The following is a 12,252-nucleotide window of genomic DNA, read 5'->3' as shown; positions in this document are numbered from 1 at the left end:
ACCTGTGTCTCATGTTGCCTTTCGTAGTGCGAGCAGTCACTGACGTTGAACTGAATCAAAGAATTTCTATCCCCCTAAATGATTTTAGTGTAAAAATATTACAGGCTACTACTGATGGTTTGTTTTAAATAGTAAATCTCTTCCTCTCATTATTGTTAGGAAAAAAAACTGATTTACAGATAATTTCAGTGCTACTTTTATAAAATTCAAAGTTATAACTTGATTAAATTGAGACATTTGATACCAATCATTTATAAACCAGTAAATATCCTACATATATTTCAATATCTGTATACTATTAAAACTATTTTTGAAAACATACTCTTTTCAGGTGTTAGAATGCTACAAGACTTGACAAATACCAGTTTTGTTTCAAATACTGCTGCTAAATTTGAAAACAAGGTAGAAGACCTATCTTCAGAGCTGCCAAACCGAAGAAGGAGGTGTACTCCTCTCTCTTTAAAGGAGCCAAGTCTCAAAGGGTGAGTATTTCAATGACGTAAAAGTGATTTCAGTGTGGTGCTATAAAATCCATGCTTTTAAAAGGATTCCTGCCTGTATTTGAACAGTTTTGAGTGTGAATGTCATATATTATTGCTGACATGTAATAACCATAGTATGATATGGATAAGATTTGCCTTCTTTTATTTTAACAGGCTTAAACATTTTTTGTTGCCTATAATTTGCAAACTCCTTGTTAATTGTTACCTCTCTTTATTTTCTACCTTGTCTTTAGAAGAGTTCAGAGTGGTTTATATGTCCTTTAGTCTCAAAGTGTAACAGCCCTCTTTTTTTTTAAACCTCAAATATACCCTCAAAGAGAGGGAAAAGTCTCCCCTCCCACCCCCCGCCATTTATCCATCCCTCAGCTTTGAGAATTACCAATATTTTGCCATATTTACCTTTACTATCTGTTTTCTGTTGTAGTGTCTTTAAAGCATATCCCTAATATTGAGTCATTTAATTCCTAAAACACTTCTGTGTGTGTATACCTAGAAAATATATATATATGTACCTAGAAAATAAGAACTTAATAAAACTGGACAACACTAATCACAACTAGAAAAATTATCAATAATTCTTCACTGTCATCTAATAGCAAATCCCTATTCCTGTTTCCTTGATTATCTCAAAAATGTCCAAATGCCTTTTACATATGTTTAATTCAAAAATCCTATTTTTTCCAGGGATAAATAGCTATTTCAGAGAACCTGATCATATTTGGGATGGTATTTTTAAAAGGATAGAAATATCCTCAAATTTTCTCTTTGCATTGTCTCAGTGTTTGCTTCTTTATAAAATTAAAGACATTGATTGTTTTAACATGTATTTTAAAAAATAACCAGCAGATGTCAGTCGTGTAAGAGAGTGTGCAAGAGAAGCCAGTCAAAAATGAAGGACTAAGGGCTTCTCTAAAAAACAACTTTTTTGAGCTATAGTTCACATTACCATATATTTCATCCATTTAAAGTGTACATTTCGGTGGTTTTTCAGTAGATTCACAGACATGTACACCATCACCACAGTCAATTTAAGAACACTTCTTCATTTCAGAAAGAAACCCCATGCCCTTTAGCTGTCATTGCTGTATCCCTCAGCCCTAGACAACCAACTGGTCACCTAATTCCTATCTCTACAGATGTCCTCTTCAGCCATTTCATATGAATGAAATCATATAATATGTGGTCTTTGTGACTGGCCTCTTTCACTGAGCATAATGTTTTCAAGATTCATTCCTGATGAACATGTATGAGTAGTATTTCATTCCTTTCTATGAGTGAATAAAATATTCTATTGAAAATACACCACATTTTACGTATCCATTTGTCTGTTGATGGTAATTTACTTGTTTGCACTTTTTGGCTATTATAAATAATGCTGCTGCAAACATTTGTGAGCTTTTGTGTATATATGTTTTCATTTCTCTTGGGTATATGCCTAGTTGTGGAATTGCTAAGTCATATGGGGTGTGTGTGCACACTTACATTGTCATGTCCAACTCTTTGCGACTCTTTGGACTGTAACCCACCAGGCTCCTCTGTCCATGGATTCTTCAGGCAAGAATACTGGAGTGGGTTGCCATTTCCTTCTCCAGGGGATCTTCCCAACCCAGGGATCGAACCTGCATCTCCTGTGTCTCCTGCATTGGAGGCGGATTCTTTTACTTACTGAGCCATCATGTTTGTTTGAGGAATTGCTAGATGGTTTTCCAAAGCTGCAGAGAAGTATAACTTCTTTCATCCCTACTACCCTATTCCCATTACTCCTACTTTCTACCCTATTTTTATTACCTCCTGTGGATAACCAGTTCCTTTTGTTTCTAGGTTATGTATTTCTTGTGCACAAATAAGCAAATATGTGTATATCCTGCTTTTTCTTGAATAAAGGTAGTAAGTATACCTAGCTGCTTTGGGGAGCTTTGCTTCTTATCAATTCATTCTAGAAATCACTCCATATCAATTTGGAGAGATTTTTCTCATTCCTTTCTACAGCTAGGTAATAGTTAATAAATGTTTTTTAAAGAGCTACCTATTCTAAATTAAATATAAAATGCTCTTATGAATTAGTGTTCTATTTTAGTTTAGATCTACTGGGCATGCAGATTATCTGGCAGTCAGTTTAGTTGATAAATTTTTAAAAAGCAAATAACACAATGTACATCAGGATAAATACTAAGAATGGTAACAATCCAGTTGCCACTTTTTCTTTTTGGACTGGGAATGGCATGCAGCAGGTATATCATAGCTTTTGATAGGCCCCCAGTGAGAATAAATCCTGATGAAAACTGCTTACAATATGTTATGGAATGGTCATCGTAGGCATTGAGAATGGGAGCAGTTATCAGGAAAGTAATACAAATATTTTTTAAAGTCTTTATCTCTTCAGTCCCAAAGAACTGAACATAACAAAGGGGATATTTTTAGTAGTAAAAGCCCTAATCCACAAAGAATATATAAATAGTTATGATATTATATACCAAATAGCATAACAACTACTTTCATGAAGCAAAAACTATAGGAGATACATAGAGACAGATAGGAATACATGAATAAATTTTTATATACTATTCAATATAAAGCAAATTAAGTGGGCAAAATATTAGTAAGGAGATGGAGATCTAAACAACATAATTAGTAGGGTAAATCTTAACGGTATACATATCAAACTCCATACTCTGAGAAGAGAGAATACACACCCCTCTTAAGTGTTCATGGCCCAATTGTAAAAACATATCCAACACTATGCTATGAAAAACATAAACCCACCACGTAAGGTGTATTCCAGGAATGCAAAGTTGGTTTAGAAATGGTTTAGAATATTAGAAAACTTATCATCATATACCATGTTAATAAGTCTAGGAAAAGCATATGATTTTTTTCATAGATACTGAAAAAGCCTTTGACAAAATTCAGTAGTCACTCATGATTAAAATACTCTAAATAGAGGGACTTCCCTGGTGGTCCAGTGGATAAGACATTGAGCTCCCAATGCAGGGGACCTGGGTTCAATCCCTGCTCAGGGGACTAGATCCCACATGCCACAAAGAAAACCCGTTGCAACTAAATAACTAAAAATAAATAAATATTTTTAAAAAATAAATAAAATAATAAAATACTCAAGACATTGAAGGATACTTTTATAAAATGATGAATTGTACTTGCATAACCTAATCCTAAAGCCAGTATCTTGTTTAATGGGGAGACAATAGAGGTATTTATACTCAAGAACAAGTCAAGAATGTCCACTATTCCTGCTAGTAATTCAACAAGGGATTGATGAACTCAATTCAGAATAGTAGTCACTTCTTGGGAGATGAGAAAGCTGTGATTTTTGTCTCCCAAAGATAACACTGGGAAGGAGCACACCAGAGATGTGGTAAGAGTTTATTTCTTAACCTGGATATTGGTGTATCAGCATTTGATTAGTTTTAAATTGTACATTTTCATATATTCTTGCTGCTACTGCTATTGCTGCTGCTACTGCTAAGTCACTTCAGTCGTGTCTGACTCTGGGACCCCATAGACAGCAGCCAATCAGGCTCCACTATCCCTGGGATTCTCCAGGCAAGAACACTGGAGTGGGTTGCCATTTCCTTCTCCAATGTATGAAAGTGAAAAGTGAAAGTGAAGTCGCTCAGTCATGTCCGACTCTTAGCGACCCCATGGACCGCAGCCTACCAGGCTCCTCCGTCCATGGGATTCTCCAGGCAAGAGTACTGGAGTGGGGTGCCATTGCCTTCTCCAATGTATGCTAAAGTTCATAATTAAAAGGAAATATATAGTAAAACATGTAATGTATAGAACCTGATTTGATTAATTTCTCTTAAACCTCATCTGTAATTCCCCCATCATAGAATATTTTAAATATGTGACACAGCTTGTGGTTTGAGGAATCTGCATTTTATTTTTATGATGCAGCAATTTTCCTTTCCATACTTTGCAGCAAAAGCATTAGCTTTAGGTGGTTATTAATCTTCCTTTTTTTCTACTTTGCAGGAAGATGAGAAGATGAGGTGAATTTATACATTCTGGTTTTCCTGAATTCTCAGACGATAGCAGTTCAAAACAGGGATCTAACTAGGATCAAGAAGATGACAAGTTCTGTTGTTTTTTTTTTTTTTTTTACTCTCCTGCTTTTTTATGGAGTGTTTATTTTTATGTATAGATAATATGCATAAAATAGCTATTTTGTAATATTAAGCACTAAGTTATTTTGGTCATCTTATAACTTATCTTCCTGCTCATTTAATCTCCTTTCAACCAAACAACCTTTAACTAAACAATAGCTATTAACCTTTTAACCGAATAAACTGTATTATAAATACTTTTGCACTGATTATCTTGTTATACACCAAACTACCTTGTTTTATTTTGTTTTTAAAACCATTCAGTAAATGTGAACACCTATAAGATTTTAAAAGTCACCCTCTGCCCTGGCCAGTTTTCTCTCACTCTTCATTCTTCAGCTTTCAAAATTACTTGTTTACTGTCAGCTGCTGCATTACTTCCATTATATGTAATCTGATGACTTGAGAGGGTTGATCTCTCAGGTGCTTTTGAATTTGGATTTTGTAACTTTAAAGATCACTTATTATTCCAGTATTAAAAAGTAGTAAATCCTATTCATATCTGAGATTAACAAACATAGCTTACTGTATTGAAATGATTAATAAAAATCTATTCTGCCTAGATGGAAAAGCTTTCTTATATCCAGCAACTAAAAGAGTGAGCCCAAGAAATCTACATTTTGTTTAACAAACACCTCAGGTAATTCTGAGGCAGCCTGTCCTAGGACCAGACTTTGAGAAACAGTTGTAAGACTACAGAGTCCCACAGAACTTACTCATTTATCAACAGTGTCTGTTGAATGGAGGCTACATCCTTTATTAAAGGAACAGTTTAGACTGGTTTCAAGCTTAGCACCCTGACAGTTTTTCCTTTCCTGTACTATTATTACTTTAAGGCTTTGAATCTCTGTCATTATCTGGTATTTGGTTTCCTAGTGTTTCTGTTTTTTCCTCCTTTCCATGAGGTTTGTCTTTTGTTGTTGTTGTTGTTCCCATGCAAATTATTTTTCATTGAATGTATCAGACTTACAATCTTTTATTGTTGGAACTCAGACATATTAAGAAAGTTTTCCTGTTCCCAGATTAAGAAAGATATTTACCCATGGTTTCATTTTGTTTTGACGTTTAAATTTCTGATTCATGTGGATTTTGTTTTATGGTGAGATATGAACACAATTTTTTACCTTTTCCCAAAGGGTCGCCCATTAATTAAAAAGTCCATGTTTTCCACTACTGATTTTAAGTGCCACATTTTTCAATGTTGTATTTCCATATACACTTAAACTTAATTCTCAATTTTCTGTTCCCTCTACTAGTTTCTGTCTTTTTATGCCCCTCTATCGTTGTCTTATAGGGACGTTAGGGGAGTTTCAAAACTTCCCTCATGGAGGTTTTCCACATTTCTTGCCTTGGCATTCTTTTTTCCTGGTAATACGTATAAATGGAATCTTTGAGTCTCTTTTCTAATCCATTATCACGTGTATATATGAAGATCATTGATTTCTGTATGTTAATTACTAAATTCTATTATTGTTTATACTATTTTCCAGATATACTTGGAAACCAGGCTGTTTTTCCTCCTTTCTCTCCAATCCTTAGGCCTCTCACTGCTTTCTCTTATGTAACTGCATGGCTGCTACCTTATATTTAGTCTTAAATAGCAGTGAGAATGGTGGATATCATTGTCTTGTTCCTGATTTTCACAGGAATGCCTCTGGCTTTACCGCATTAAGTAAGATGCTGTGGAATGAGCTGGTTGTGTATGCTTATAATCACATTAAAGTATTACCTATCAATTATTATTTTATTCAGTGCTTTTTTAATAAATTATGAATGAGTGTCATGACTTTTGATGTGGATGGAGACGGTATTATTTAGGGTTCAGCCAAGACCAAAACCACAATTATCAATTGTTAATCATATTCTAGAGAGCTGAATAAGAACTGAAAAGACAAAGGACTAGTGGTGTATAATATAGGAAGTAACTATGGGAAGCACCCACCATCTCTGGGGCTGAGGGAATATAAAGAAAAGAATGGAATTATTGAAACTTAAAGACTTAGAGGAAGAGTTCCAGGACTCTAAGGGGAAGGTGTTCAACAGATAACCTACCTTAGAAAAAATTAAATGTGTATCTTTATTAGGGTATACTCTAAAAATTGTAAAGAAATCTTAAACTTTTATTCACTAATGTTATTGCTGTCATAATAGTGATGTGGTTGTTTTGAAATAGATCTAAGGACAAGATAAAGCAATTATGTCAAGGTTTTAGAATCATGATTTTTCGCATAAGCAAAAAAGAGATACAATTATAAAACCCAAGAAGTGAAAAAAAATTGAATCTGAATTTAATAAAGGCTTTAGACCCATAGACAAGATACTGGAAGTCAGGATGGAAGAACAAAGAACGCCAGGGAAAAGCAACCAGCCATATGAAATATAGTGCATTCGTTCCATAGGACAACTGACCTGGTTTCTTCTTCAACATGTTCAGTTCAGTCGCTTAGTTGTGTCCGATTTTTTGTGACCCCATGGACTGCAGCACGCCAGGCTTCCCTGTCCATCACCCACTCCCAGAGCTTGCTCAACTCATGTCCATTCAATCGGTGATGCCATCCAAGTATCTCATCCTCTGTTGTTCCTTCTCCTCCTGCCTTCAATCTTTCCCACCATCAGGGTCTTTTCCAGTGAGTCAGTTCAGGGGGCCAAAGTATTGGAGCTTCAGCTTCAGCATCAGTCATTCCAATGAATATGTAAGACTGATTTCATTTAGGATGGACTGGTTGGATCTCCTTGCAGTCCAAGGGACTCTCAAGAATCATCTCCCAACACTGCAGTTCAAAAGCATCGATTCTTTGGCGCTCAGCTTTCTTTATAGTCCAACTCTCACATCCATACATAAGACTACTGGAAAAAAAACCATAGCTTTAACTAGAGGGACATTTGTAGGCAAAGTAACATCTCTGCTTTTTAATATGCTGTCTAGGTTGGTCATAGCGTTTCTTCCAAGGAGCAACCATCTTTTAATTTCATGGCTGTGGTCACCATCTGCAGTTATTTTGGAGCCCAAGAAATTAACATGTTAATAGCATTAAAAATGAGGAGTGGGTGAGGAGACTATTTTAGATTTTAAAAGGTTAAAAAGACAACAAGGACATCAAATGGGAAAAGGCATTTTTTTAAGACCCTGGTAAATTTAAAGATGTTAAAATATTTTGTTATATGTTGGCACTTTGGCTTTGTAAGAAAAAACATTTTAATGCATATTGAAATATTTAGAGGTAAAATAATGTGTTTGAAATTGGGCTTTAAAATATTCCAGAAAAAATGTGGGAGTGTGGCAAAATGTTAAATGTTTTTAAAGCTCAGTGTGTCAGGTGTATGGGGATGCTAGTTGTATTCTTTTATGTACAAAATTTTAGAAATTTTCACAATAAAATGTATATATTTACATAAATGAGATAGCAAAATGTTCTAGGTATGTTGAGAAGTCTGGGAAAGAGTTTTCATCCGTTTGAATTTTTAAAAGGTGTTATAGTACAGATTTCAAAAATATAAAAATAGACCAGAAAGTTAAATTCTAAGTTGTGGACACGGGTGACTTATTTTTATGCGTTTCCGTATTTTCCAAGTTTTACTTGTAAAAAAGTCTTTCGAGATGGTTTACATCACTGTTGACACCAAATAAACGTTATGGTTATTTACTGGGCAAATTAAGAATAATGATAAAACTTTAAAAATAGTTTATGTCAAAGTAGCTCCTGATATTAAAAAAAAAAACCTGCAATAATTATATCTAAAAGTGTGAGAGAAAGTTATAAAACCCTCTGTTGTCCTTCAGTTCCTTCTTGCAAAACTGGACTGTGTGTGATAGTTTATCAACTATTAAAAGTACAGACTGCGGCAGGCATGGTGGGAGCGGAGATACAAAAAAACTCCTACTGTTCCCGGACTTCAAATTTAGCTGGAAAGCCATTAAAATGTACTAATATACGACGACCGAAGCGACGTCACAGGACCTGCAGTACCTGCTAAGAGGAGGGGGAAGGCAGCACCGACGCCTGGCGCCCTGGGCAAGGAATTCTGAATCGCTTCCAAAGATCCCAGCCAATGGTCTCAGCGCGGAGGGAGTCGGGCGATGACGTTCTGGGATCCGGGGAGAGTTTTCCCCGCAGGGCGCTCCCGGAACTTTGCATCTAAAGTGGGACTTGAGCCCTCGAGGGTGGTTGCACTTTAGGTTCCTTCGACCCCTTCTGCTTGTCGGGGCCCCGGTGCCGGCGACTCCTCCTGGGGACCTTCGGACCCTTGGACCCCACCACCATGGAAGGGGGCGCCGAGCTGCTCTTCTACGTGAACGGCCGCAAGGTGAGCGCGCTGCCCGTCCGGTCCCGCCGGTCTCTCGGGGCTGGGGCGCCGGGCCCTGGGCTGCATGCGGGTTTGCCTGCGCGTCCCACCTGCACCGTAGGAGCAGGGAAGAGAAGCGTTTCCTAGGTCTGTCTGGATCTTTGAGCCCCCGCCTTCCTGATGTGCCTTTCCCCTCTCCCTCCTAGACGCAGGGGCTGATTCCCAAGCCCAGCCCAACCCATCAACAGGAAGAGAAATGATTGTTCTTATTCAGCAGTCAGTACTCCCGAATCTTCCTCTTGTCAAACCTATCAGCAGACGGGAACGTCTTTCGTTAGGCCTCGGTCTTGGGTGCGTTTGGATAAGCGGAGAGCAGTTTGGAGTCAGGACAGGGCCGCAGAGATGGATTCACCAAGACTTCTCATTCCCATCGTCTCCAAAGTTATAGCACCTGGCACCGCTGAGCCCATGTCCGGCTCTGGGTACTCCAGGGTCCTCACTGGGTTCCCTGCTGGCGCGGCGGCCGTCCTCTCGGAAGCCAAGCTCGCTCCGTAGACCCCCGGGGGCAGTTCCAGCCGTTGCCCGAAATTTGGAGGCAGCAAAGCCCCCAGAGAATCCTTTAAAACACCCCCAAGCACGAAGCCACAGACGCTTACTCTTCATGTTGTCCCAGCACTTTGCAAGGGGGATACCAAAACAGGAAGGTGAAAGTGAAGTGAAAGAGGCTCAGTCGTGTCTGACACTTTGCGACGCCATGGACTATACAGTCCATGGAATTCTCCAGGCCAGAATACTGGAGTGGTAGCCTTTCCCTTCTCAATGGCAACCCACTCAAGTGTTCTTGCCTGGAGAATCCCATGGACAGAGGAGCCTAGTGGGCTGCCGTCTATGGGGTCGCACAGAGTCGGACACGACTGAAGCAACTTAGTAGCAGCAGCAGCAGCCTTTCCCTTCTCCAGGGGATCTTCCCAACTCAGGAACTGAACCGGGGTCTCCTGCATTGCAGGTGGATTCTTTACCAACAGAGCTCTCAGGGAAGCCCAAACAGGTGAAAGGGCTTCCTTAAAAGCAAACAATGGGCCAAGGGCTGTGATATCGGCCTTCAGAGCCCCAGTGATCCCTGTGTCTGAGTCAGGGAGAGCCTGACTTTCCCTGACTGGCCCTGGGACTCACCAGGAAGCTAAGGAAAGTCAAATATCACGGCCTCTCACTTGTGAGGCCTCTTCTAAAACCCTGAGCTTAATTTCGAATTTGGATTTTGTATCATTTTTCTTAAAGAGGATTTCCCCAGATCATGTAAATTCTAGGTCCTGTATAAAACTTTCCTCTGTACCTGCTGCCTGAGTTTCACACTGGATAAGATGAGTTTGTTTTTCCTGAACTTTGCTGAAGGCGGGCCATTAGGATCCCCTCACAGGACTGCTATGAGAGTGAACCATGATAAGGATTGGGGTTGGAGGTGAGTTTGAAGTGGTCTTGTGGTGTCATTTTTTCTTCTTTTGCATAACTAAATGGTGCAGTCGACACAACTGTGGCCTTTTTATTTGGACAAACAAGGATTCAATTCCAGCTCTAACTCCTAGGGAGACAATATAACCTACCCTCAGTTCCTCTGATAAAAGGAGATAGTACTACTTACTTCACAAAGAATGGTAGTGAGTTTTTAATCCATTGATTTAAGGGCCTGCTCTATGCCCATATGGCCTTCCCAGGTGGCTCATTGGTAAAGAATCCACCTGCTAATGCAGGAGATGGGGATTCAGTTCCTGGGTAGGGGGAGATACCCTGGAGGCGGAGATGGCAACCCACTCCAGCATTCTTGCCTGGGAAATCCCATGGACAGAGGAGCCTGGCAGGCTCCAGTCCCTGGGGTTGCAAAGAGTCAGACACGACTGAGTGACTGAGCACATACATGCGTATGCTAGTGTTCAGTGTCCTCGGGGAACTCAACCGAGCACAGAAATGACCAAGTCCCTCTGGGAGGCAGACAACAAGCATATAAATAAAGGGAAATGTATCATGTCAGGCAGTGATAGATGCCAGGATGAAAAACAGAGCAGAGTGAGGGGACAGAGAATGGATGTGAGCTAGTGCTTCAGGCAGGATGGACGTTTAAGACTGGATGAGAGGCTGACGTTTGGGTGGTCACCAGTATGAAGTGAGGAGCAGGCGTCTGAGGGAAAAGCACTCTACACCAAGGAAATGGAGGTGCAAAAATCCTCAGAGACAAGGATTTCTTCATGTTCAGGGGACAGCAAGGAGACTAGAGGGGCTGGAGATGTGGCCAGAGGCCAGATGACTAGGGCTTTTTAGGTGATGGTAAGGGTTTTGGTTAAAGGAGGAAATAGGTGTTTGAGTCTAGCTTCTTCTCCCCCGCCTCCCTCCCCTGTTCCCAAACAAACTGTAGTGGAAGTTTTAACATAACAGCTAATAATAGTTTGTACTCTATTGATTTTTAAAAATAAATAAACTGATTCTTATCTGTGGGCTTGTTTTATCTATGGCCAAACATCCTATGATCGTTTGGAACGTGCATATTAGAAATACCGATTTTGTTTTTGCAGTTGCCCTGTTAAAAGAAATTATGTCACCCTTTCTCTTTCCTGCCCCTCCCTTCCAAATTCTGTTAGGTATGTGCTTCAATCCTGGCAAGCAAACCTGATTGCCACATGGATAGAATTAGAATAAAGTCCCTGAATCAGAGAGTGAAGGGCTGTTGATAAAAGAGGAAAAAGCCATAAGGAAGAGAGGTCATGAAGTCAAACATAACCTCTGGGATTAGAGTCTTGCCCTTGAAAAGAAGCTTTGAAGCCAGTTAGGAGACTGGGTGATGTGACTGCCCTCTGCTCTGTGCTTTTTATGGTATCCCCCCAAGTCACTGGGTTTCCCTGGTGGCTCAGAAGGTAAAGAATCTGCCTGCAACGCGGGAGACCCAGGTTTGATCCCTGGGTCAGCAAGATCTCCTGGAGAAAGGAATGGCAATCCACTCCAGTATTCTTACTTGGAGAATTCCATGGACAGAGGAGCCTGGTGGGCTACAGTCCATGGGGTTCCAAAGAGTCAGACACTACTGAGTGACTAACACTGTCACGTTTCATTCCCAAGTCACCAAAATGTGTCACTGGGCAGGGGCTTGGGCCGAGTATGTTGATCCGAGACCTAGTTGCAGAAAGATTTCTGAAATCTTCGCCTATAGCTTCCAGAGTAGGTGACCCAGTTCATTCACCTGGAGTTGAAGGAGGAAGAGCCCATGAATAAATTATGCCCTAGATGCCGCATCACAAAGTATCTCAGGAACTGGGACAAGTTGTTCTATGAGGCAGTGAGGTGTAGAGATCAAG

General features: G+C 39.7%; 2 protein-coding genes across 3 annotated transcripts in view; both read left to right on the top strand.

Annotated features, from left to right (window-relative positions):
* The window catches only part of SGO2 (shugoshin 2), a 43,531-nt gene extending 37,162 nt beyond the window's left edge, over positions 1-6,369 (top strand). For both annotated transcript variants that reach the window (XM_018061146.1, XM_018061151.1), the window contains 2 exons: positions 332-482; positions 4,497-6,369. In XM_018061146.1, coding sequence (XP_017916635.1) covers positions 332-482; positions 4,497-4,512 — 167 coding nt within the window. In that variant the 3' untranslated portion in view covers positions 4,513-6,369. The remainder of the gene's footprint in view (positions 1-331; positions 483-4,496) is intronic.
* The window catches only part of LOC102187632 (aldehyde oxidase 1), a 69,996-nt gene continuing 66,296 nt past the window's right edge, over positions 8,553-12,252 (top strand). The window contains exon 1 of the mRNA XM_005676339.3: positions 8,553-8,932. Within this exon, the coding sequence (XP_005676396.1) occupies positions 8,888-8,932 (45 nt within the window). The 5' untranslated portion in view covers positions 8,553-8,887. The remainder of the gene's footprint in view (positions 8,933-12,252) is intronic.

This window comes from Capra hircus, chromosome 2 (genome assembly GCF_001704415.2).
Source record: "Capra hircus breed San Clemente chromosome 2, ASM170441v1, whole genome shotgun sequence".
NCBI classification, from domain to species: Eukaryota; Metazoa; Chordata; class Mammalia; order Artiodactyla; family Bovidae; genus Capra; species Capra hircus.
Note: the sequence above shows the minus strand (reverse complement) of the source record. Positions and strands in the feature narration are given on the sequence as shown.